This window comes from Eublepharis macularius, chromosome 7 (genome assembly GCF_028583425.1).
Source record: "Eublepharis macularius isolate TG4126 chromosome 7, MPM_Emac_v1.0, whole genome shotgun sequence".
Taxonomy (NCBI): Eukaryota; Metazoa; Chordata; class Lepidosauria; order Squamata; family Eublepharidae; genus Eublepharis; species Eublepharis macularius.
Genome location: NC_072796.1, coordinates 130749989 through 130776866, shown reverse-complemented (window position 1 = coordinate 130776866; position 26878 = coordinate 130749989). Strand labels below are relative to the sequence as shown.

The following is a 26878-nucleotide window of genomic DNA, read 5'->3' as shown; positions in this document are numbered from 1 at the left end:
AAGAGGAGACAGTTTGAATATGCAACCCACTACTGATCTTACGCCAAAGGCCATATTGTGTGGATTCTTAGCCAATGGTGGTGAGGTAGTGCAGATGATCAATGATGGGAGTGCAGGTAGGGGGACCACAAGTGCAAATAAACACCCTTACATGAAGACCCAACGAGGCTGCCTTATACTGAGTCTGATCGTTGGTCCGTCTAGCTCAATGCGCAGTCTACTGGAGATGCTCAGCAGAGTCTCTGGGCCAAGCTACAAGTGAGGAATGACACAGGTTGGACACTTGTCAGCTTTCCTCAAGTTTTGATGGGAAATGTAGGCATCCTGGTCTTGCAGCTTGGCTCTCCGACTGCTGTCCAATGGACTTTTCAACTGTCACTTGTCCAACATTCCGCCAAGCTGCCTACATTTCCCATCAAAACTTGAGGGAAGCTGACAAGTGTCCAACCTCTGTCATTCGTCACTTGTAGTTTGGCCCTCAGGCAGAGGAAGTCCAGGGACTGAACTTGGAATCTTTTGCATGCAAACTGTGTGTTCTGCAATGGCTTCTCCCAATCAAGAAAAACAGCAGCGCAACATTCCCCTAAAGAATATAAATATCCCTCAAATGCATATTTCCCATAAAATGCAAGACAACTTTGGCCTTTCAGTCCTCAGTTCCAGCCCTAAAAACTTGATAATGCTTTACATCTGGAAACTGAACTATTTACCAGCAATTCACCAAAAAGACCTGGAAAAAAAAGTTTAAAGCATTTTCCCCCTCTCTGAATGTTTGCATAAGGATTAAGCTGGATCAGGGCTCAATAATTCTGCCTTAACAATAATGTGGTTAGTTTTCCCCCCTACATTACAGCAATGTTTGTCATAAATAGTGAGGGCTTAAAGAAGAGACTGGGTGCAGGAGTGGAGGCTCCTAGCATTCATATCATTAAGACAAGTTCAGCTCCAATATAACCCAGTGCAGAAAAACTGCAGCAGAAACTGTGATGTTGGAAGAACTGATCTCCAGAATCTGACCCAAGTCCCTCTTGTTTCCATCAGTGGGTAGCCAGATGGAAACAGGAAGCCCAAATACATGAGCCTGCCTTGTACTGAGTCAGATACTATACAGAGCTGTATTGTCTACTCTGGATACAGAGCTGCTGTAGCATAGTGGTTAAGTAGCTGGGATGCAAATCAGCACTCTGCTGGTTTGAATCCCATGACTGCCATGAGCTCAGCAAGTGGCCTTGGGTAACCCACTCCCTCTCAGCCCCAACTCCCCAGCTGTATTGTGAGGATAATAATTATACTGACTTCGTTCACCGCTATGAGTGGGGCAATAATATGTCCAGAAAGGTGGTGGTATTATTATGACTATTATTATTATTATTCAAATTACACGCAGCACAATCAATAATAAATAAAGATCACATGTTATCATTGATTGGCCTTACTGAGCTGATACAAGTTTCCTCCAGAGACCTAAGTATCAGCCAGGGATAGGTAGGCAATATGTACGCTGTTCCAAGTAATGCCATCTTTTGCAGTTCTGTAGGTGTTATATCAGAAAGCTGCAGTTTTCCCATATAAGTTGCAATTTTTTTTTAAATAGCTCCCAGTGCCCCGATGACAATGGGGACTACTGTTGCATTCTTCTTCCATAGTCGGGTGGTTTCTCCTGCCAGATCTCGATATTTAATCATTTTTTTCTTGTTCTTTTTCTTTGACTCTGGCATCCCCTGGAATCGCAATGTCGATTATCCAGACTTTTCGATTTTCCATAACTGTTATGTCTGGTCAAGTGTATTGTGTTCAAGGTGTCGTATTTTGAAATCCCACAAGATCTTGACTTGATCATTTTCTAACACCTTTTCCACCTGATGTTCCCATGAATTCTTTGATACTGGCAGATTATATTTTTTTCTCAATGACCAATGAATCAGCTTGGCAACCTGATTCGGATTATTGTTGTTGTTGATGATGTTATTGTTATTATTGAGAGCTGCTGTAGCATAGTAGTGAAGTAGTTGGGATGCGAATCTGCACTCTGCTGGTTCGACTTCCACTACTGCCATGAGCTCAGTGGGTGGTCTTGGGTAAGCCACTCCTCTCAGCCCAGCTCCTCAGCTCTATTGTGGGGATAACGATAACACTGACTTTGTTCACTGCTTTGAATGGGCCACTAATCTGTCTAGAACAGTGGTATATAAGAGCAGTGTTATTATTATTATTAATATTTTCTCTGACTGGTAGAGGCTGTCCAGGATCTCAGCCAGAAGTCTTCCACTTCATTTACTGGAATGGATACTACCCTTCACCTACCATTCTACTAGCAAAGTTAAATAATTGTCATATTTATACCCCACCCTTTCTCCTGGCTCAGTTTGAAACCCTTCTCCAATTTAAGAAGGCTTCCTCCAATCTAAGTGAATCACGAATTTATGAATGAAATGAAATCCCACCCTCAAGTCATAGCTGACTTATGGCGACCCCTGGTGGGGTTTTCAAGGCAAGAGACTAAGAGAGGTGGCTTGCCATTGCCTGCCTCTGCAACTCTGGTCTTTGTTGGAGGTCTCCCATCCAATTACTAACCATAGCCAACCCTGCTTAGCTTCTAAGATCTGACGAGATCAGGTTCACCTGGGCTATCCAGGTCAGGGCCATCTATTTGAGAAAGAACCGCAGTTTGGAGGAAGGCTCCTTAAGCTGTGATAAAATTTATGCGGGAGGATCATTGCATTCTCGGTACTACCTGATCCTTTTTATTGGAGACGAATCTGAAGACTGAACATGAGACCATCTGCTCATATAGTAGATGTTCTACCATGAGCCATGGCCCCACTCTCATAAGAATGCTACGGAGGTGATAGTCCTCCCCTTTTTGCCTCCTTGAAAATGGCTGGTCCAAAGTCACTCAATGAATTTCATGCCAAGTTGGGTTCTGAATCTTGGTCTCCCCGAAGCTGATCTAGCATTCTAATCATTGCACCGCACTAGGGGATGATCACCCTTCTTTTGGGATCATAGCTTAGCGGTAAAGCACGTTTTGCATTAAAAGGTTCCAGATCTAGTCCCCGGGAAAGACCATCATTGGCTGAGATTTTGTAGAGCAGCTGCCAGTTAGAATAGATGATACTGAGCTAGGTGGAGCAATGATTTGAATTAATGTATGGCAACTGCACATGGAATTGATAACAGGCAGGCTATGGGAGAATACGTGAAGAAAGGACAGGGCGAAAATTCACTAAATCAATTATGGCAATGAACAAAATGCATACAGAAACCAGCCTTCTAGTTCACTGCATGTATCACTGATGGAGCTTTCGGAACTAGGCCAAGCACAGGGGCAGCTGATCTCGCTAGCTGCTATTTTAGTTGCTCTCTCTTATCACTCCATGAGGAATATATAAGGATGCCTGCTGGACAAGGCTGTTGAAAGATTTACGACAGTTATGCATGTGAATATTTTGCATACCTAGGAAAATTACTGGATAAACATTCAGCAAGCACTGTTATTCTTCTTACATCCCGCAGCCTGTGAACATGACTTTTAATATTACTTCACTCGGAGATTATTCTCTGGTTATCAATGGTCAGCATTTTCAGTCCATATGAGAGGTCTCCTAACCAAAGTTCTTTCCCCCATAAACTATTTTCCAAGCCTCATTGTTTAGCCTTCTGTGATCTCATTTTAAGGCACTCCTCCCTCTGCATTTGATCTTGAGAATACTTTTGGTTTAAATTATTTTTAAGCAATCAAACCCAGCAGGGAACGCTATAATCTGATAAAAGCTTATGTCGTCATCTAAAGGCAGAAAATCATATGCTTTGTTGTAACAGTCGCGAAAGTGTTCTAAGATATCAGAAAGCAATCCTAATTCTTTGGGATGCTTAGGAAAGTAGCTGGGATGGAATGAGATGTACCAAAGAGATGACTGATTCCTGCTGTCTTTCCTTTGTTATAAAAAAAGGCTGTGCTTTGAAATATAATGATGAACGTTTGTTGACGGATGGCTAAGAATGAGTCATTAGTTCCATCTTCGCTGAATCTTGGAAGCCAGACTGGGAGATTCAGTCAATCCCAGAATCAATGAGCTGCAAAGAGCGGAACAGAATGTGGATGAAGCCGGAGGAAAGAAAGATGATGGAGAAGCAAGCTGCGCATGGCAGCAGATTAGCAAACAGGCAGGGCAACCAGAGAGCCAACGGCAGAACCAGAGAAAGGGAAGAAAGTTGGGACAGGTCTCTAGGAGGGAAAGATCATATGGAGCCACTCAGAAGGCAGCCCCGGGAACTGTTCTGTTGCAAAATCCATTTGCTGAGAGGGTTGACTTGGGTCTTGGCCGGATTGCCAAAGACCTCTCGGAGGTGCTGATCTTTCAGCTCCAGGAATCAGTTCAGGCCTGAGGAGAATTCCAGGCAGCTTCTCCAAGCTCTCAGTGGATGCACGTCAATCCCTTTTTAACTATTCCCAGAGTGAAGTCTTCTAGCGAAATCTATAAAATCACCTCGATCCCCACTCCAGACATTTTCAGGAGGTAAAACAACCACAGGGGCTTGGTTTTATTTATTTGATGCTTTCAGAGACTGTTTCTCCAGAGGCTTGTTTCAGGCAGAGAGTAATATCCATGCCACACTTTAAACCCCGTAGCAATCAGTAAAAGCAACACAGTAAAATCAGCAATAAAAATGAGCATCCCTGACATTAAAACCATCCCAGCTGCACATAACTCCTCCAAAATGCCACAGCAATCTAACAACAATCCCAAACAGAGGCAGCAATCAGGAACAAGGCCACAGAACATGAAAATAAATGGGATAAAACCATGAGGCTTGGCTGTGAGAAGAATAAAGCAGATGCCGGGAAGCCTGAAGTGGAAAGCCAGTCCAGAAATCTGGGCCATTTCCGCACGGCTTAACTCAACCTGGAATGCTGCGCAACATGCCAAAAAACCCACGGAAGATCGCGCTTTCTCGCACGGGTTTTGTGCGACGTTGCGCAACATCGCGCAAAACTCATGCGAGAAAATGCAATCTTCCGCTTTTTTTGGCATGTTGCACAGCGTTCCGGGTTGAGTTAAGCCGTGCAGTAATGGCCCTGGTGTTGCCACCAAGAAATAGAGTTGCCTGCCTGGTGGAAGATTTGCCAGGGGGTAGCTTTCCAGCAATGCCATGATGTCACTTCTGGTGGGGCCCCTGATGTTACTTCCAGCACATTCCAGATGTCATCACATGGGGCAAAGCTCTAGCAGTCACCCAAAACTCTCTGGTTTAACCAGGGGTCATTTCGTTAAAAAAAGAGCTGGAGGAACTCATTAGCATAACTTATTAGCATATGCCACACCTCTTGCCATCACCAGAAGTGTGTCATTAGTATAACTGATCTGCATATGCTACACCCCCTGACATCACCTATTCTGGCTGTTTTGGACCCAATCCTGGCCATTCAGGGCCAAAATTGGATCCAAAATGGCAAAAAGGGGCTGAAAATGGCTGAAAGGGGGCCCCAAAATGGTCAGGATCGGGCCACTTATGAGCGGGAGAGTGATCCACCGCCCGTCAGAGGCCCGATCCAGGCCATTTCGGCCCTGATCCAGGCCGAAATGGGCCCAAAATGGCCAAGAGTCAGGTGAGAGGGGCCACCTGCCATGTGACCTCTTTGGGGAACTGCTGGAACTGTGTTCCTGTGTGTTCTCCCTCAAAATGAGCCCTGGGTTTAACCACAGAGATTTAGGCAAATGCTAGAGCAGAGCCACTATGGAGTGATGTCACTTCTGTGTCACACTAGACTTGACATCACAAAGTTGCCAGCAATCCCCCCTCCCATTTCTCCTCACAGTCCACCAAGCAGCACTGGATGGTAGAAGACTGCTAGCATGAGATCTCTTGCTAATAAGAGCCCTGACAGCCCTAATGAGGAAGCTCTGTAGATAGCTGTCACCAAGTTCACCTCTGGCGGACATGTCCCATTACTTAAAGTTTCTAGCCCTTGTGATTAGCTTGAAGTACCCTTAGACAGCTTTCATATAGGAAGCCTAAATCAGCTTTGACTTAAATTATTTCTTGATGAAAATTTAAAATGTGTACTAGCAGCAGCATACATCCAATTTCCTTTCTTAATTCCCCCCCCCCCATTGCTAAAAGAAAGCAGCAATGCCAGAACAATACATCAGGAAGAGATGCAGTGGACAGACTCCTCTGAGAGTGAGTAGAAGACTCAGAGGAGACTTTTTTTAAAAAAAAAAACTCATTTCCAGATTGCACCCTTGCTGAACAATGTTTCCCAGCACAACGTTTGCTAGTCCCTCTCTTATGGTTACTTGTACTTTGTGCAGAAAGGGGGGGCGGGATAGCAAGTGGAACAGAAGGGAGTGGAGGGCACACAATGCCGATGTGCCAGTTAGAAGCCCCCCTGGGCTCAATTCAATTCTAATCCCAGATACTATGAATCCTAGCGGAAAAAGGGATTTTTGTCCTTTATCTAGAGGAGTTAGCCATGTTAGTCTGTAGCAGCAAACTAGTAAAGAGTCCGGTAGCACCTTTAAGACTAACCAACTTTATTGTAGCATAAAAATAAGGATTTGGTCTTTTTATCACTCCTTTTCCCACAGCTCTCTTCGTCAAATGCATGCATCTCTCGAAAGCGTATGCTACAATAAAGTTGGTTAGTCTTAAAGGTGCTACCGGACTCTTACTATTTTGTCCTTTAAAATCCTGAGCACACAAAGGGTACAAGAAGGCCACACATCCCTCTCTGTCCAGCCCCCATAAATTCTTAAATGTCCAAGAAGGACTGTGATCACAACAGGCACAGCTTTCTAAAATGGGTCTCCTGAGACAGAAATATGGGAGTCCGAGAAGGATTACGATGTCTAGCCAACTGTATTACAGTTGATAACCAGAACAGAGTGGCACGCAAGGGAGGCCACAGGGTCCTTTTAATGTGTGGATGGAATTTTGTTGATATCCTCTGGAGAAAGCTCTTTCCTTTCTGCATCTTTTTGCAGCTTTGACCAAGTTTCCTGATCATATATTAAACAAATTATACGAAGAAGTAGAATAATCCCCTATGCTTCCTGAGCGGAATTGGTTTTGTCGCCGAGATGCAAACGGACAGCCAAAGAGAAGGAGATGCTTCAAGGCAACTGAATCAGCCACTTATCTGGATTTGGTTTGGACACCAGGGCAATTTTTCATCCCCCAATTGCCCCCAAGGTCTGTAGTAATAAACTCAGTGCTTAATGTACACACTGCTTGTAAAAAGGGCTCAAAGCACTTTGCAATTCCCAGTAATCCCTGCAATGACCCTGCAGTTTAGGTTTGTATGAGTCTCACATTGCAGAACAGGGGCAGAGAAAAGCTTGGCAAATGCCATCTTGTGGCTGGAAGTGAGATTTGAAATGTGTGTGTGTGTTATGTGCCATCAAGTCACCTCCAACCTGTGGCAACCCTATGAATGAAAGAACTCCAAAACGTCCTATCATTAACAGACTTGCTCAGATCCTGCAAACTGGAGCACGTGGCTTCTTTTATTGAGTCAAGCCATCTTGTTTTAGGTCTTCCTCTTTTCCTTCTGCCTTTCACTTGTCCTAACATAGGTACTCCCAAATCCACAACTTGGTCTCATCTAGGGGAGCTCTCATAACTATGCATATGTAGAGCTTAACTGCCTTGTTCTATAGAGAAAGGGAACTGGTGAAAAGCAAAATAAGACATACTTGAACAGCTGAGATTAGAGAGACCACCTGGCTTCAACCACATTTCCCCATTAACACTCAATGGGCAGAAGGGGGAAATGGGGATGAGTGGTGCGGTAGGGATCTACCCCTTCAAGTTCCAGGGCTGCTGCCAGGCTCTAGGGCCAAGCTATTATTTAGTATTGGTACATTTCCTGCTGCCTGCTCAGGTCAGGTTTCTGGGAGTGGTGCAGTAGGGATCTTGATGGCTGGAGGAGAGCCTGCTGGCCCCCACAAACAACGAACAACGAACATGTTTGTGAACAGGATCGTGTTCATCAATGTTCGTTGTTCCTTGTTAGTCGATGGTAACGAACAATGAACACCATGTTCATTTTTTTAAATGTTCGTGCCCATGTCTAGTCATGAAACCAGAAGTGATAGCATTGCTCCAGCAGGAGGCAATGCATTCATTCAAAACTCTAGGACTTAACCAAAGAGCTTTGGCTGAGTCCTAAAGTGTCACTCCAACACAATGACGTCACTTCCGGTTTTGCACCAGAAGTAACGTTGTACATTACTGCAACACTGAATCTCTTGTGCTTGCCCTCTGATTTCTCCTGCTGCTTGTTAGCTGGGGTCAGCAACCCTGGTTGAGGCCAGTTTTTGAGGCCCGCAAGTCTGGATCCAACCCACAATCTTCATACTCTCTGCTTTATTAGGGCCGTCCATACATTGAACCAATGAAGCTGTCTTATACAAAATCAGGCCATCACAACAGCAAGGTCAGTATTGTCTACTCTGACTGGCAGCAGCTCTCCAGGATCTCAGGTGGAGGTCCTTCACATCACATTCTGCCTGATCTTTTCAACTAGAGATGCCGGGAATTGAACCTGGGATCTTCTGCAGGCCAATCAGATGATCTACCTTTGAATCACAGCCCCCTCCTTATTATTAGCTGCATGGGATCTACTTTCCAGTGGTGAGACAGCATGACATTATAGCATACATATGTCAAGGTCTGCCCAGCATATGAACTGCCTGAATAAGGCTTGTTAGGTGGGAAGGAATAATAAGTCTGGTCTTATCCTCATGATTCCAGTGTTCATATGAGGTCTGTGGAATAATTAGATCATGCCACAGCAAAGCAATATTGTGAATGGGGTCTTAGAATCCTTATTTAGTTTCAGGCTGCAGTTCAGTGAAAGCAATTAGAGAGGAAAGGGAGAAGCCAGCATCTGTGTTCTGTATTTGTGCAAAGCTGGCTGGGCATTATATCCTTCATTCAAGCCAAAACTTGACTAAAACCAAAACACGGTCGATGCCAAGCTTGGAAGAATTTTACCACATGTAAGGTATACTGCATAACTGCACTAAGAAATTCTGGTGACTTACTTGCAATCCATTTGTAATGGCTACCTATAGGCTTTTCATATATACTATTTTCTGAGTATCAGACCCTGCCACGTATATATGTCTGTTTACAGGTATAAGAGCCCAGTGGCGCAGAGTGGTAAGCTGCAGTACTGCAGCCCAAGCTCTGCTCATGACCTGAGTTCGATCCTGGCGGAAGCTCAAGGTTGACTCAGCCTTCCATCCTTCCGAGGTCGGTAAAATGAGTACCCAGTTTCCTGGGGGTAAAGTGTAGATGACTGGGGAAGGCAATGGCAAACCACCCTGTAAAAAGTCTGCCAAGAAAACGTCGTGGTGCGACGTCCCCCCATGGGTCAGTAATGACTTGGTGCTTGCACAGGGGACTACCTTTACCTTTATAGGTACAGAATAGATAACATGGATACAGAGAGAGAGAGAGAGATCTAGAAAATCTGTAGTTAAATCATAGCCATTTCCACTCATCCTTAAAAGGACGGCTCACTTACCGAAAGCTGGCAGCTTTTCCCCTTGACACCAGATATCTCCATTTTCAAAATGGTTGCAGGATGTTTGGCTTCTGTTTTTTCGGCGCCTGTTCTGGGACCACACTTTCCCACGGTCCCAGAAAAGGCACCGAAGGAACAGAAGCCAAACAGCCTGCAACCATTTTGAAAACCAAGATGTCTGGAGTCACAGGGAAAAGCCGCCAGCGTTCAGTGAGTGGTACGTCCCTTTAAGGATGTGTGGGAACAGCCTCATTCCCTCTGTTCCAGATTTAATGTGTCTTTTTTCAACACATACACAAACATTTGAGCTCTACACAAAGAGAATTTGAGGAGCACTTGAAGATATTAAATCTGACTATCTCTAAAAAAACCTTAACATTTATGTTAAAGTACAAATTAGAAGGAACCAAAAGATCAGAATAGAGGGCAGCAATCTCAAAGGTTATAAATTAGAGCCAGTGTGTAGAGGTTGGACTATGACCTGAGACACTTGGGTATAAAATTCTCCTGCAACCATGAAGTTTATTGGGCTAGTCACACTCTCTGAGCCTAAAATACCCCAAAGAGAAGTTGTGGGGATAAAATGTGCATGGGAGGCCCATGCTCCTTGGAAGATAAAAATATACTGGAAAGAGAGCAAAGATTAATTTACTACAATCAGGGCTCATGGCCTGGAGACAAGCAGGCAATCAAGAAGCCCTCATGTCTGGCCAGTTCAAGGGGAGGAGCTGTTGAAAGAAGACAGACCAGGGCCAAACATTTCTAGGAACACCTGGAATTCTACTGGCATCTTGTGTCACTTGTGAGAAGACAAGTTTATCTGGAAAAGTCAGTATTGCTAGGAAAAGTGGAAGGCAGTAGGAAAAGAGGAAGACCGAAAACGAGATGGTTTGACTCAATAAAAGAAGCCACGTCCTGCACTTTGCAAGATCTGAACAAGTCTGTTAATGATAGGATGTTTTGGAGGTCTATCATTCATAGGGTTGTCATAGGCCAGAGGCAACTGGATGACACATAACACACACACTTGTGTCACTTGATCTATGTTGAGCTGGTAACTGCAATACTACCCTCTGGCCATCCTGTTATGGTGGCACTGCACCAACAAAGCTCCCCCACTACCCAGGCAAGCTGCCTTAATTGCACAGTGACTGCCCACTGTTAGATTCCCTGATGCAAGACCCCTGAGACCTTATGTATGCTCTAAATTGTATTGTCTCAGGACCCTTGGTGATCGACTGAGAGCCAAGCTACAAGTGACGCCTGACCCAGGTTGGACACTAGTCAACTTCCATCAAGTTTTGATGGGAAATGTAGGCATCCTGGTCTTGCAACTGTAATGGAGAGCCAAGCTGTAAAACAAGGACGCCTACATTTCCCATGAAAACTTGAGGTAAGCTGACAAGTGTCCAACCTGTGTAAGGCGTCACTTGTAGCTTGGCTCTGAGACTCGCCATGCAGACAAGGGGATGATAGGGTTCATGTACAAAAGTAGAGGCCGCTTGAAACAGGTGAATGAGTGCACGGATGGAAAAGCCCGGAATCAATGCCAAATATGCTATTTGTGTAAAAAAGGAAGTGGTGAATTGAGAAAGAACTTTTGAATGTCAGCCCAATGTTGTCTATACTCAAGCATACCATTGGATGTGGTTCTCCCAGGTCGCAGACAGAGGGGATTTCCCAGCCCTGGAACATTAAATCTTTTAACCGAGAGATGCAGGAGATGAAATTTGGGGGATTTTACGCACACAAAGCATACGCTCCATCACTGATCCATCGGCTAACCATAATATCATTGAATAATCCCTTTGGAGTACTGAAAAATGTGGAGTCGTTGCTTGAGGCCACTTAACTACGACTAGAAAAAAATGTGGGTGATACCAATCCATACCAGACTGGTGGAGGGGAGCTCGCTTGAGTTGAGCCTTTAATGTATTTAACATGCCTCTGTTCTTGAGGAAGGAGATAGATAATATGGGGAGTTTCCACCTCCCCCTCCTTGCTGCAAAATTGTGCAAGGGGAGGGGGCACTCTCCATGAATGCAACTTTTGCCATGTGACTCCGCAGGCTTCATCCCTCCGGCCGATTCCCTTTTGTACTACTACCCAAAGCGTCCCGTGGAATGCATTGACACACTTGGCTGCAAAATAGGTAAACAGGAACTGAGGAACCCACTTGGGAGACAGTTGGCTAATTTGCAAGTATGTGGAGAATGTGGATTTGGTCCCGGAGGAGCTAGAGGAAGCATTTCTGATTAGAGGAGTCAGGAAGGAGCAAGTGCCTGACATGAAAAGACAGAGCGGAGGAGAGAGCGGTTGTCTTGCCTTCACCTTCATTTTGGTAGGATGCGCCAACAATTTGCCTAGGCTTGGGTCCAAAGTGATCTCAATGGCACTCAGCAAAAGGAACAGACTTTCTTGCTCCCTTCTCTCATAATAACATTCGATTTATCTACCGTCCTTCAGGACAACTTAAGGCCCACTCAGAGCAGTTTACAAAGTGCATAATAATTATCCCCACAGTAATCACCTTGTGAGGTGGGTGGGGCCGAGAGAGCTCTGAGAGAGCTGTGACTGACCCAGGGTCTCCCAGCTTACTTCAAGAGGAGGAGTGGGGAATCAAACCTGGCTCTCCAGATTAACAACAACAACATTCAATTTATATACCACCCTTCAGGACAACTTAATGCCCACTCAGAGCGGTTTACAAAGTATATTATTATTATTATCCCCACAACAAACACCTTGTGAGGTGAAAGAGCTCTGAGAGAGCTGTGACTCACCCAAGGTCACCCAGCTGGCTTCAAGTGGAGGAATGGGGAATCAAACCTGGCTCTCCAGATTAGAGTCCTGCCACTCTTAGCCACTACACCAAACTGGCTGTCACTGCTGTCTTGCTCTCCCCCTTGAAATGGGGCCCCCAAGGAACAATGCTGAGTGAAATCTGGGAGTCCGCAGTGGGAGGGGAATCTGTATAAAGCATCTGCCCTGTTACACTGGTGGAAATAGCCCCCCACTAGTAGAGATACAGGGTGTGGCTCTCAGTTGTAGTTCTGTGTTCATTTTTGTGCTGAAACACCCCTCTTTTCACCAATTTTTGACAGTTGAGAATATATTTTCATTCTGGCAATGGCAGCTGCTGGTTGATGTCACCACTGGGGAGGAGGGAGATTGCTCTCTTGGCCACAGACACAAATTGCCTGTGATAACTCATGTGATTTTACCAATTGTGTCATCACAATGCTGCAGCTGATGGGCTGCTGTTATAGACACATCTGTACAAAATCACAGGGGCTGCCACTGTCAATTAGATTCAACAGAAGGCAAAAGAGACTGAGGACAGTGAGGGCAAAAGAGACTGGGGTCAGTGAGGGCAAAGAGACTGGGGTCAGTGAGGGCAAAAGAGACTGGGGTCAGTGAGGGCAAAAGAGTTGGGTCAGTGAGGGCAAAAGAGTCTGGGGACAGTGAGGGCAAAAGAAAATAACTCTGAGTGGAAATGGAAGCTAGTGGAACAAAAAGACGTCAAACAGTACTGAACAAACATAAAGATTCCACAGAGTGTGTTTTTTTAGAAGGGTAGTTAATTCATTTGGCTGCATCAAATTTGCTCTTTTCAAAGCAAGTAAGAAAAGTAGTATTTGGAGCAGTGCTTTTAAAATCTTGGTCCACTTGTCAGAGATGGGAAAACTGTTAGCTCTAATATGCTTGGGAAAAACAACACTCACTGTTTAGCTGGAGTAAACACGCTCAGATTATTTTTTATTTGACATGGTTCATTTCCATACCACTTGGAATCGTTTAGGAAAAAAAATTCTTAATGGAGAGCTGGGTGAAAAGAAGCCACCAGAACTCCATCTTCCACAAGTCACTGCTCTGTGTGCTGCGGCTAGAACAATGAGATTGTCAGAGGAAACTCGAAGAGCTGTTTGAATAACAACACAAAATAAAATACATGATTCCTGAATGTATAAGGTGCCCCATTCTTAAGTCTGAGGAACATGCAAATGGGTTCAGAAAGCTGCTGCCGGGGGAGGGAGAGCTCCTGTCTTTCTCCCAACATTCCCCCCCCTGCAAAAACAGTGCAGAGAAGGAGAATCTTCCCCCTTTCTGCTGCCACACGCACTCACAATATTAGCGGAGTGCAAACAGAGCAGAGAAGTTACGCTGTGCTGATTAAAGAGGCCAAAAAGTTTATTTAAGAAATACATACTTTGAGAGTGAAGTGGAGAGATAGAGATAGGATCCTTGCTATCTGACTACATCTTGTAGAAGAGTGAATAAGGCAGGAGAGAGAAGAAGCAAGATATTGCCCTGTTTAGCACAATAGGAGACAAGACAAGGAAATGACCCCCAGGAAACATCACAAATGGCACACTCATGTCGAATCCCCTTCCCTAAGGTTCAATGAAACATGCTGCATGACATGATTTCACAGTGAGCTCCCCTGCTCCCATGAGAAGCAGCCAATGACGTGGCGTGGACATATGAAAACTCACAGAGTGATGATAACACATCCCGTAGCAAGTTACCGGGAACGACTTGATCTGGGGGTACCTTTTCTGTTGCTTTAAAAACTTTGAAACCCTTCAAGGGTTGTTTCTGTTCTGTAATCGAGAGAATGAGTTTGCAATTGCCATGAGCGAGCAGAAGTCTTGGGAAGGACAAAAGCTCAGTGGCAAAGCGGGGACTTTGCATGCAGTTCAGTCTGTTGCACCTCTGAGCTCAAAGAGATGAGACATTTTGTCTTGCACATAAAATGCAAATTGCAGGCTTGTGCAGTCTCAATTTGCATTGAGGCTTTTCAGAAAAGAGAGAGTGGGTTTAACCCTTTCACCTTCACTCAGTGTTGCTGTTTGAAACTGGTTCCCATGCTCTGCTACCAGCTTTTTAAAGGAGGGGAAATACATGCCTTTTTAACAATCCCTTTCAAATGCTGATAACCAAGCAGGGAGATGAGTTTCGAACAGTAATACCGAGTGGAGGTTGAAGGGTTAAATCCTCCTCTCCTGTCTTTGCATGTGCCGGGGCAAACTGAGGCTGCAAGAGACTGCAATTTGCTTTTTACAAACAGAGAAAAACACATCATTTTTTTCTTATCTGAGCCCTTAGACAGTATCACTGGGAGCTAACCTACATGAAACAAATTACACAAAGGACACTCAAGTGAAGGGAGACGCAATGTTAGCCAGGAAGCGTAGTTTGAATTTCACCTCTCCACAGAGCCAGCAAAGATTGCTCCACAGAGGGTTTGTTAATAATTGACAGAGCCTTCAAGGAGGTAAAAAGGAAATTAACAAACCTTCTGAGAAGTGATCTTTGCTGGCTCTGTGGAGAGAGGTGAAATTCAAACTACGCTTCCCAGCTAACATTGCATGTCCCTTCACTTGAGCGTCCTCGTGTAACTCGTCTCGTGTAGTTTAGCTCTGCGAAAGGCCTTATTCATCCTAGGAACTTCAGAGAGTGCCTCCCAATCAGAGTAAACTGTACTGGGCTAGATGGATCAGTAGTCTAAGGACAGCGTCAGAAGGAGGATACCTTTTCTGTTGCTTTAAAAGGCAGAAGGAAAATGGATTGAGTATTTTCACTGTTTTGCACACTAAAAGCTGTAGAAAGGGAAACTAGAAAAGTTTCCTTTTAGCTTTGTTATTGCAGCTAAGGCTGCTGTTGGGTTACTCCAGTCTTCATTTGATTAAAACCACAATTCTGAGTCCGGAAGCTGCAGAACACCTTGCTCCTTCCTGAGCCCCCTGTGGCACATGAATGTTTGGATATTGTTAACTATAAAAAGGTAGAACTGCCTGCTATTCAAGCGGTGAAGAAGAAACACAAGAAAATTGGACCAGGAACTCTGCTGCTCTCCTACACTCCTGGCCGTTTCCACACGTCTTACCTTCTGCCGGAACATCGCAGAAGACGCGTCTTCTTGCGCAAAATCGTGCCAGGAAGACGCTGTCATCCAGGATTTTTGCACGAAATTGCGTCTTCCTGGCGCGATTCCATGCGAGAAGACGCTGTCTTCTGCGATTTTCCCGGCAGAAGGTAAGACGTGTGGAAACGGCCTCCCACCAGATGTGTATAAACTTGGCATTGGTAGCCCCACATACCCAACAATTCACACTGGAATATGATTGCTACAGCTATCTCTAAACCTATAAAGAAAGAGCTACCATTATCCCCTAAGGTTTTTCTGTTAAATTATGTTGAATTCTCTTCTAAAGATGTTTATGAATTTGTTCTTAATGCTATAACATCTGCAAGATTAATTTTTGCTCCAAATTAGAAGAATCTAATCCCGAAGAAAGAGAATTGGTTAGAGAAACTAGTAGAATGTATTTGTCTATGTTAATTAACTTGTTTATTACATGGCCAAATGTCTGATACATTTGGAAAATGGAATAGTTTACTTTTTAACTAGAATGAGAAATTAATTTTCAGCTTGTATAATTGATGTTGTCTAATAACTTTGTAGTCTGTGTTTTAAGGTTTTTCTGTGTATTTGTTTAATTTTTATAACTTTTAAAAATAAGTTTTAAAATAAAAAAAGAAAATGGGACCAGGTCTGTCTTACACAAACTAGTGCCTGATAAGCCAAGGGACCAGCCTACAACACAAAGTTGTATTCACTGTATTCACCGATACTGTTCTGCATTATGATATCCATCATTCAGCAAGAGTTCCATCCGTTATCTCACCTGCTCGAGGAAGAACTCTCTGGTACATGGTACATGAAGACATTTCCTCTGCTGCTACCTGCCCAGTTCCTGGCCATCTCTATTGTTGGGCAAATGATGAAATGGTCCCTGGAAAGCACCAAAGAAAACAAAAGTATGATATACAGAAAATTAGCCTGTGACCAGAAATGGTGTTAAGTTACTTTCTTTCTGAGCCAACGGGATAGAAGGCAGAGGAAACAGTTCTCGGAACTTTTTTTCATTGGAGCCCCACCTTTTAAAAAAAAACAAAAAGCATCTTCAAGAGAAGAGACTTGAGCATAAAGTGGAAGAAAATGTTTTTAGATGGTTGTTGTGGGTTTTCCGGGCTGTATTGCCGTGGTCTTGGCATTGTAGTTCCTGACGTTTCGCCAGCAGCTGTGGCTGGCATCTTCAGAGGTGTAGCACCAAAAGACAGAGATCTCTCAGTGTCACAGTGTGGAAAAGATGTAGGTCATTTGTATCTACTCAGGAGGGGTGGGGTTGAGCTGAGTCATCCTGTAAGAGTTTCCCAGGGTGTGGAATGCTAATGGTGGGAGGCTTCACTGTATCCTGAGGAGGTTCTTTTGCATATGGATTGGTGCTTGATGTGCTAATCTTCTCTGCAGGGCTATTGTCGAGTATAGAGTGTTTTGTTAGCCTGGTGTTTTTCAGATCTTTTCCACACTGTGACACTGAGAGATCTCTGTCTTTTGGTGCTACACCTCTGAAGATACCAGCCACAGGTGCTGGCGAAACATCAGGAACTACAATGCCAAGACCACGGCAATTCAGCCCGGAAAACCCACAACAACCATTGTTCTCCGGCCGTGAAAGCCTTCGACAATACAAAATGTTTTTAATTCCAAATTGCCCTTCCACGTAGTTTTTCCTCCTGCGGGGTTCAAAACACAGATTGACTCGTGCAGTCAACATCGCAGGGCAATTTGTAGAAACTGCAAATAGGGAGAAGGTTAAGCAACTCACCGTTTCCCTTATCTGTTCAAATGCCCCCTCTCCTAAGCTATATTTCTTTTTAAAAAACTAAAAGATATTAAGTTTCTGGGATATGCATTGACACACCATGTATAGTTACCCCTTTAAATCTTACTGCTAGAGTTGAGTCATGCTCATGGGATGGGCTTTGAGCAGTCTCTACTGTCATTTTATTTTATTTATTTTATTTTTATTCTCCTTTCTCCTTCTTTCCTGGTACAGCTCTTTTGGCCATAGCCTTAAGCCTGATCCCACGTTAACAAACAAAGACCAAAATACTAAAACTACTATTGCCAATAATTGTGATAAAAGAACCTCACTCTAATCATAACAATTTCCTTAATTTTAGGCTGGATTACTAAAAGGTAGGATGCCACTGACCTGGCAACATATGGTTCCTTATCTTGTAAAAGAAAAGAAAGGCTCTGATTAATATTTGTGAGCTCATTCTTCTTTTATTTTTATTTATTTACATTATTTATAATCTGCTTTTCTCACTGGGATTCAAGAAGGGTTACCCGGAATAAATCAGTACCATATCAAATATCAAGTATCAAATATTCCTATACATCTAATGTAACTAACAACACTTATATTTAGCATTTTTATTGAGCATTTTTATGTTCAATGAATATTTATCTGAACATTTATATTCCAGTTTTCTTCCCAATGGAGACCTAAAGCTGCTTACAGCCTCATTCTCACCCAGTGAGCTTCCTGGACAGAGGAGGGATTAAAACCTGGGTTCCAGATCCTACTCTGATATCCTAACTGCTCTGTCACTTTGAGTCTCACAATCTTTCAGCAATCTTTAAAAGTGAGGTAGTATGGTTTGTTAGCCCTGACCTGGATAGCTCAGGAAAGCTGCATCTGGTCTAATCTTGGAAGCTAAACAGCATCTGCCTTGGTTAGTAATTGGATGGGAGACCTCCAAAGAAGACCAGGGTTGCAAAGCCTGGCAATTGTGAAACATCTCTGTTAGTCTCTGGCTTTGAAAACCCCAGCAGGGCATCATAGTCAATTCGCAATGCGATCGGATTTGTACTGCAGAAATCTGAAACCAACCTGAAATCGGAAAACAGAACTGCAACAAATTGTAAGTATTAACGTGATGCGTTAAACAATGCAAAAATTACATAGTAACAGGGCTTTTTTTCAGCGGGAATGCGGTGGAATGGAGTTCCAGGACCTCTTGAAAATACTCGGCAATAATGCGTGAAAATAATATTATTTCAAAGAATCCTGTGTGTTTTTTCCTCATTTCCCTCTTGAGAGTTCCGCCACCTTTTTCCCCAGAAAAAAAACCCTGCATAGTAGTATCCTACTTACAGCAACAGGCAGTATGAGCTATACACAGTAGTACAGCCCATGGTCCCTAAAGCTTTACTCAAGTAGATTGGGTAGGGGAAGGCCTACGAAGAAAGGCTGAGGGCCTTGGGAATGCTTAGTTTGGAGAATGAGGGGGGACATGATTGCTCTCTTTAAATATTTGAGAGGCTGTCATTTGGAGGAGGGCAAGGAGCTGTTCCAGTTGGCAGCAGAGGATAGGACTTGAAGCAACAGGCTTAAATTACATGCAGAAAGGTACCGGCTGGATATTCGGAAAAGCTTTTCACGGTCAGAGTAGTTCAAAGGTGGAATCAGCTGCCTAGGGAGGTGGTGTGAGCTCTCCTTCATTGGCAGTTTTCAAGAAGAGGCTGGATGAATACTTGTCAGAGATGCTTTAGGCTTATCCTGCATTGGGCAGGGGGTTGGACTAGAAGGTCTGTATGGCCCCTTCCAGCTCTGTGCTTCTGTGCTTCTGTGATTTCTAAACTTTTATGTATGGTACAACACTATTGCCTGTGTAGAAAATCGTAAGCATTAACAACTGAACAATTCAGTTTTGCATAGCTTGTATAAAGCCAGAAGAGTGGCCCCTTATGCTTTCTCTTTGGTGAAATGCAAAAGATGCGCTCTGTCATCGCTGACATTTTTTCATCATATAATTATAACACAGGCCCTTCCTCAAAAAATTCCTGAGAGGTTATTTTAGGCTCTGAAAAGTCTCATTATCAGATACCACAAAACCCACAGGCTGACTAGCCATCCCATAATGTTTAACAAGTATAGTAGGCTGCTCTCATTTTTAAAACTGTGCTTGCTGTTTGCTGTTAATCTTGCAATAAAGCAAGGAGGGTTTGTTAATGCTGAAAGAACACACAGGGGTTGAGATGACAGAGACTGAGAGAAAGGTTTGAAGTCACAACTCCAAAAGATAAACTTCTGAGTGGCCCCCATAGCCATAGCAATAGCAATAATAAATAAGGGAGCCAGGCAAATATTTGAAATTTTAAAAGGAGAAGCAGCAATATCAAATGATACAGTATACTTCTTAGGAAATACTGGCCATAAGTAGAGATGGGCACGAACAGAAAAAAAAAACCTGAACATGATGTTCATTGTTCGTTGCCATCCATGAACGGGGACTCACAAACAACCACGAACATGGCCCTGTTCATGAACATGTTCGTGATTGGATGTTTGTGGGGGCCAGCAGGCTCTCCTCCAGCCATCATCCAAGTCAAGATTCCTACTGCACCACTCCCAGAAACCTGACCTGAGCAGGCACCAGGAAAAATACCAATAATAAATAATAGCGTGGCCCAGAGCTTGGCAGCAGCCCTGGAACTTGAAGGGGTAGATCCCTATCCCACCACACTCAAAGAAAATTCAAGCTCCAATGCACTCTCTCTATCAAAATGCCAACAGCAACTCTCTCCTTCTCCACTGTATGCAAACTAAGCCAGAGATGGGAGCCCCCCTCCCCTCTGCTCTTTGCTCCTTTGAAATGAATTTGGAGCTCCACACTTGAAAGGAAGACCTGCCTATTAAGCTAAATTGAGCTTAGATTGGGGTTTCCAGGGCAATGGCAGGAGTTCAGACAGAGTTCAGACAATCCCTGCCTAAGTTGCCAAGGGAATTAATTGCAGGTGCCAGACTGTTTGGCTTGACAAACAGCAACGAACAAGGCTTGCAATGACACCTGTTCGTTTAGAATGGGGCCTCACGAACAGCTTGTTCGTGAACAGCAGATTGGGCTGCTCATGGCCTTTTTTTGTTCGTATTGCTGTTCGTGCCCATCTCTAACCATAACCCAACTGCAGAATTCAGTAAGCTTAAATCTATTTATCTCAGTATCTCCTTAACTGCCTTGATCTAGATAGCCCAGGTGAACCTGGTCTCGTCAGATCTCAGAAGCTAAGCAGGGATGGCCTTGGTTAGTAATTGGATGGGAGACCTCCAAGGAAGGCCAGGGTTGCAGAGGCAGGCAATAGCAAACCACCTCTGTTAGTCTCTTGCCAGGAAAACCCCACTAGGGGTTGCCATAAGTCAACTCTGACTTGAGGGCACCACACACACACACACACACATCCTCAATTGTGCCTAAGCCTCAAGGGTAGGGTTGCCAAGTCCACCCTTGCAGATGGCAAGGTGCCAGTGACTAATCTTTTCAGAAGTGACATTATTACATAAATGTTGATTCTTTAGAAACTGCCCTGAAACATAGCTACACCATTGCTTCCAGGTCACACTGGAAGTGATGCCATGGTGGGGCACCGTGGGACACACACCCTCATTTCCCAGGTCTTCCTCCTCCCACCAATCAGTTGGTGATTGGCAGGCAGAGGCAGGGATTGTGGGCACCTCACATCTCTACTCTGGCAGGAGGAAAACCACAGAAGAGAGTTAGGATCAGGGAAAATCTTACCTGCTGCTACTTGGAGAAGTGAGTCTCTCTGCCTGAGTCACCTCAGCATGTGTTTCTTAAGTGTAGGGAGATGCAATTTTAGCCGGAAGTGTAGTTTATAAAGACAGAGCTGGTGGAGATCCTGCCACAGAGGGTTTGTTAATTTCATCTTCACCTCACAAAGACTATGTCAATTTCACCTCTCCAGTCTAAAACTGTGTGGGATCACAACCAGAGAGCAGCGAGGAATGGAAATGGGCTGGAGCTGCCTTCCAGAGCTGGGCTTGGACCTGGAGAGGTTGTAATGGGCTGAAGTTTCCCTTCTGGCATTCCACAACCCTTCACACCACTCCAGTGTATAGCAAAACCTTTGCCCTGCAGCCCTCTCTGTCTTTTTTAAATACCCTTCCCGGCGAACCTTGCATCTCCCGACTCGTGTTCTTCACATTTCAGATGTTTCATATAGAGAGACAGACAAAGGGTAGTTCTAGGAATTGCTGGAAACTCTATGATCTTACCTGTGGCTTAATCTATGATTCAACTCTATGGTTTAACCTTTATCACTTACAGGTTGTATGTAGAAGTTATGTAGCAACATTGCTGATGTTGCACCCCCATGTTCCCACCCCCAGCCATTCCACCTGTTGCCAGGCTCACTCTGGGAACTCAGAAAGTGTGATATACGTGGACAGTAATGCAAAAACCAGAAACAAAAATTCTGTACATAAGGTTTCTTCCAAAGTCTGCTTCAAGTAGAATGACCTATATTTCCACATCTCTCTGGGTTTCCTGTATCCCTAGCCCACAGCTGATATTTCTGTTTACATTTTCACTTCTGGAATCCTCCTATCCTAGACATTCTCAATTCATAGTTAAACACAGAGACTGTTCTAATGCTGTGGACTTATTTACTGGGGATGGTGGCCCGAAAAGGAAGAACTAAACAACTAAACAGAAACTGCCCAGCTGTGCATGGGTGTGGAACTGCTAAAGCACACTGCAAGGCTCGTCTGCATTTCGGGCAATCTGTTTACTGAAGAAACATTTCAGGGCAAAGGAAGAATAGGAGTTGACATCCAGGAGAGAGGGTTCAAACTGACTTCTCACTACAGGCCTTGAGAGATGGCCAAATTTAAACCTGCAGAAAAATGCAGGGGCAGCCAAAAAATTTTAAAAAAATAATCTTAACAAGACACAGCTCGTGAGAGTTACACAACTTAACCACTCAGACTTCTTCCTTCTCTGAGTACATAAACCCATCAGGATTTGCCACACGCAAAAATCACAGGCCATAATTTAAAAATGGTCTAAAATTTTTTATATATTTATTCAAGTAGGGTAATTTTTTTTAAAAAACTTCCCTTTGTTTTTATACTGTAGATTTTCGAGAAGCAACTGAATGTTACCTTAAAGATGGGGCTGCTGCCCTAAAATGGCAGCTCAGCATCACCTGTCCTCCATACCCCACTAACAGTGAAAGCTACCCGTCTTCTGGTGTCTGTCTACATTTTAATCCCACCTACCTGTCCTCCAAGGAACCGAGTAGCATACAGATTTCTCTCTTACATTTTCCCTTTCCAACCATCCTATGAAGTACATTACATGCATACGGCAGGAGAGAGTGTGTTGTTGGCCCAAGGGAGGGTTGCCAGTCCCCCGCTGGGGTGGGGGATCCCCTGTTTCCACCCTACACCCCCACCCCACCCCTGCTTACTTGGCTGGTGAGGGAAAAGGTAGGGGAATGCACCTCCCGGGGCATGCTCGGTAGTGTGACACACTCCCGTGCTCTGCAGTGGGCTGATTTGGGTCCCAAATGGGCTGAATCAGGCCTGTTTGGGGCCTAAATTGGCCCACTGTGAAGCTCAGGAGCACTCTAGGACCCTCCCAGAAGTGCACCTGTGCTTCACAGCAGACCAAATCAGGCCCGTTTGGGACTAAAATCAGCCCACTGCAAAGCGCAGGAGCACTACAGGGCCTGTCGCAACGCTGTAGCAGTGCTCCCACTCTCTGCAGTGGGCCAATTTCAGCCTCAAATTGGCCCAAATGGGCCAAAATCGGCCCACTGCAATGTCACTTCCTGGAAGTGACATCATCACACAACCCGGGAGCATGCACGTGCCAAGTGCATGCAAAGAGTATATACAAAGACTTAAAACAAGGTGAGTGCCATGTCTCCTGCCTCTCACCCAGAGGGTAAGGGGACCTGGCAACCCTAGGTCACCCAATGAGCTGTTGTAGCATAGTAGTTAAGTGGTTGGGTTGCAAATGGGTGCTCTGCTAGTTTGAATCCTGCTACTGCCATGAGTTTAGCAGGTAGCCTTGGGAAAGCCACACCGAGGAGCCCCCTTCATCCCACTGTCCTGCTGGCCTCTTAAGCAGCAGTGGGAAGTGGGAGGCCTGGCTGGGAAGTCTTCTGCTATAGTGAGTTACTCCCCCCCACCCCGCCCACGTTGCTTGCTGCCTCATTCAATAACAAGGAAACCATTTTCCACCACCACCCATGTTCTTCATTAATTACAGTGTGTCTACATGGTCTAATCGAATTTCCACACCCTCTATGCTCTTTCTTTAGCTCATGTCAGTTCTGTTTCTTGAAGGCACTTATGAGATGACGCCAGGCCATTATAAGGAAAGCACAGAGTTCTATGGAAAGAGACATCTTAACCGCATTACAGGTTGAATTGCCCAAGTGACCATACAAAGGCCATGCCAGGCTGTGGAAACACACTAAGCTGATTAAATAAGGGTGCGCATATAAAAAAGACTAAGATCCGAGTCCAAAAGCACTTTAAAACCCAACAAGACTCCCAGGATATCTGACGAAGGGAGCTTGGCTCTTGAAAGTTTATACCCTGAAAATCTGGTTAGACTTAAAGGTGCTATTGGACTCAAATCTTGGTCTTCTACAGCAGACCAATGCAGCTACCCACCTGAAATATATAAAAGAGGGACCACTGCACACTAGAAGTGCAATCGTATTCTTGTTACAGCTACTTAATCCTTGTCCAGACTGAGTTTGGAAAAACAGGTTCTGCCTGTTTGCAACAGTAGCTGCCTGTGTGCAGCACTGACTGGCTGGTGCCTGTGCCATCACAAAGTCTCCTTCTATACACTCTCCAGAGCAATTTTACATCTACTTTTAAAATTAAGACAATGAATGGAAAATTTTATAGGTTACATGTACAAACAACACTGGAAACATCATTTTAAAGCAAATAACTGCTTGAAGCATGGGCAAAGGAGCAAAAAAGGCTGCTGAAAGAATGATAAATTAATGTTTCAGAAGAATTATGAAGAAGCTTGGAATCCTCCACGGGAATTAAAGCTTGGAATCCTCCACGGGAATTAAAAACTGCTGTGAGTCCTGTCCACATGCACTAATAAAGGAAAACATCTTAACCACAGCGTCCAGTCACAAAAGAAGAATTGCTTACTAAGAGAAAAAGTATTTTTCTTTTCCTTCTTTCACATTTTCTTCTAAACTGTTTTTAAAATGCGTGCGTTTACCATCCCGAATCACACAAAAGAGTTTCTTACCTTGTAGCATTTTCCAAAGCCCTGGAGAATGATGCATAATCATCGGATGAGTGCTGGAGAGAATAAAACCAGGAGGCCGCATCCTGTACCATGGGATTGGAGTCCTCTCCTCCCAAGGAATTTTGGAGAGCCTGGTAGAAGACTGTTTTGCTGTTAGCACGGCCTTGCCTTTCTTCAAATTTCTATTTGGAGGGGAGAAGAAAAGAGTATTTAGAAGACAAATACCCGGAGCACAAACTCAAAAGACTGCCTTGCTCAGTTTGTAGATAGATCAAGATGGGTAGCCATGTTAGTCTGTAGCTGTAGAAAAGAGCAAGAGACCAATAGCACCTATAAGACTAACACAATTTGTGGTAGGGTATGAATTTTTGTGAAAGACAACTCAATTCTTCAGATACTCAATTTGTAGGTTTTGCAAAGTCTAAATGCACACTGCAGGAACCTCTGAAGAACAGAATAGTAGACAATAATGTATCACACTTTTTTTTTTGCATTTCTCTACTGATGTTTAGCATGCCCACCAAACAGGATTTCAAAGACAACTATTGTCCATATATTGCAACTGATAGGGAGACACAGTATATGAAGCTTCTAACAAGCACCTGGCTATCTCCATCATAAGGTCTGGGGACTCAAAAAAAGGGACCTTTGCACATATCACACATTAGCAAACCTGAACATTTGGATAAGAAGCCACAAGCATATTCTGGCTCTCAAAGAGGGTAAATTCCTGGAGATTTGGGGGTTTAGCTTGGGGAGGGTGGGGTTTGGAGGAAGGAAGGGACTATAGCACTATATAATGCCACAGAGTCCACCATCCAAGGAAGGGGGAATGGATTACTGTAGTCTGCAGGTCAGTTGTAATTCTGGGAGATTGCCAAACCCCACTGGAGGATGGTATCTGTAGTCAAATGCCTTAACACCCACCCCACCTCTCACACCACCAATAGTTAGGTGCCATGCCATGCTTTGGCACCTTCCTGCCAAGCAGTTGTTTGAAGGCTGCCTTCAGTATCAGTTTTGGTCCTTTTATACAGTAGCTTTAGGAGGTTATAAACCATAAACAATTCCAGCCAGCAGCAATGATAGACATCAACCAAACACTCCCATGGAGTTTGTGGAGTTTTCCCCCCCCATCATCATGAATCAAGTATCTTTGAAATATTTTTTCCTTGACCTTCTGTTTTTAAAGTGTATGCTCCTCCACCTTTCCCCTTGAAAAACTGGTAACCCAAGAATTCCCTCTGCTACATTATTGGCAACACACAAATACTTGAGTCCATAATAGTTTAACATTTGGCCTGAACGATCTCTTTCCAAAATGTTTTGGAGATCAAAGTCCAATAAACTCCTTTTACTTCTTACTGAGAGTAACCCTCAAAAGACTGGAGAATTAAACGGAGCTACACCCTTTTCAAAGCTCATTGATGTAACTCTTTTTGGTATTGCAGTGTTAGCCAAACACAGGCAGAGTCACTGAATGAAGAGCGGACAAGACGGATTGTTTTGCTGGAGCGTTTGATAAAATTTTCTGGTCTCTAATCACCTCGTGCAAGATAAATTCTAATACAGATACATAAATAGCTACAAAGAGTAAAGGAGAAAAGTTAGAAAGGTCATTTCCGTATGTCCTTAAAGGAACAACCCACTCACCGAACACAGGTGGCTTTTCCATTTCACTTCAGACATCTACGATTTCAAAATGGCTGCTGACTGTTTGGCTTCCGTTTTTTCGGTGCCTTTTCTGGAACTGTACTTTCCTGTGGTGCCAGAAAAGGTGCCAAAAATGGAAGCAAAATAACCTGAAACCCATTTGAAAATGTAGACGTCTGGAGTGAAGTGGAAAAGCCGCCCACGTTTGGTGAGTGGGCCGACTCTTTAAGGACATGTAGAAATGGCCAAAGGGTCTAACTGGTATTATGACATCTCTCAAATTGCAAATTGTAATCTTGGCACTTTGTTGTCCTATCAGTTGGGACTGGATTCCTTTCACAAAAGAAGGAGCTGGAAGGAAACAGCACGTTGGAGGATTGGAAGAAGAACAGAAAGCGGCTCGGCACTGAGTTTGTCAGCAAGAAACTGTTATTTAATTGAACTTGCAGAGGCTATTGGCAGTAAATGCCAGGGTTTTAAATGACATTAAAGTAACAATAAAGTGATTTGAAGTTTGACCAGTGTGGTACATATTCCAAACTCCCCGACAGACTGATCTCAAGTGGCTTCTAAATGTAGTTATTTAAGTACAAGTGAAGGAATTTTCCACAGCCTACTCCAATCAAGCTGCATTGTGCCATCGTACCTTTTGCCTCCAGACACCCTTCCTTACAATGCCCTCCCACCTTTTGGCTGGGATATAAAGGCTCAGAGCCGGTCCACATGATACGAATT

The 26878-nt window shown here is 44.1% G+C and overlaps 1 protein-coding gene across 1 annotated transcript in view; it reads right to left on the bottom strand.

The window, feature by feature from the left end:
- Positions 1–26878, bottom strand: part of TG (thyroglobulin) — a 224437-nt gene that overhangs the window by 7376 nt on the left and 190183 nt on the right. Inside the window, exons 45-46 of the mRNA XM_054985907.1 lie at positions 24491–24672; positions 16231–16338 (exon numbers count right to left, since the gene is read on the bottom strand). Of these exons, the coding sequence (XP_054841882.1) occupies positions 16231–16338; positions 24491–24672 (290 nt within the window). The remainder of the gene's footprint in view (positions 1–16230; positions 16339–24490; positions 24673–26878) is intronic.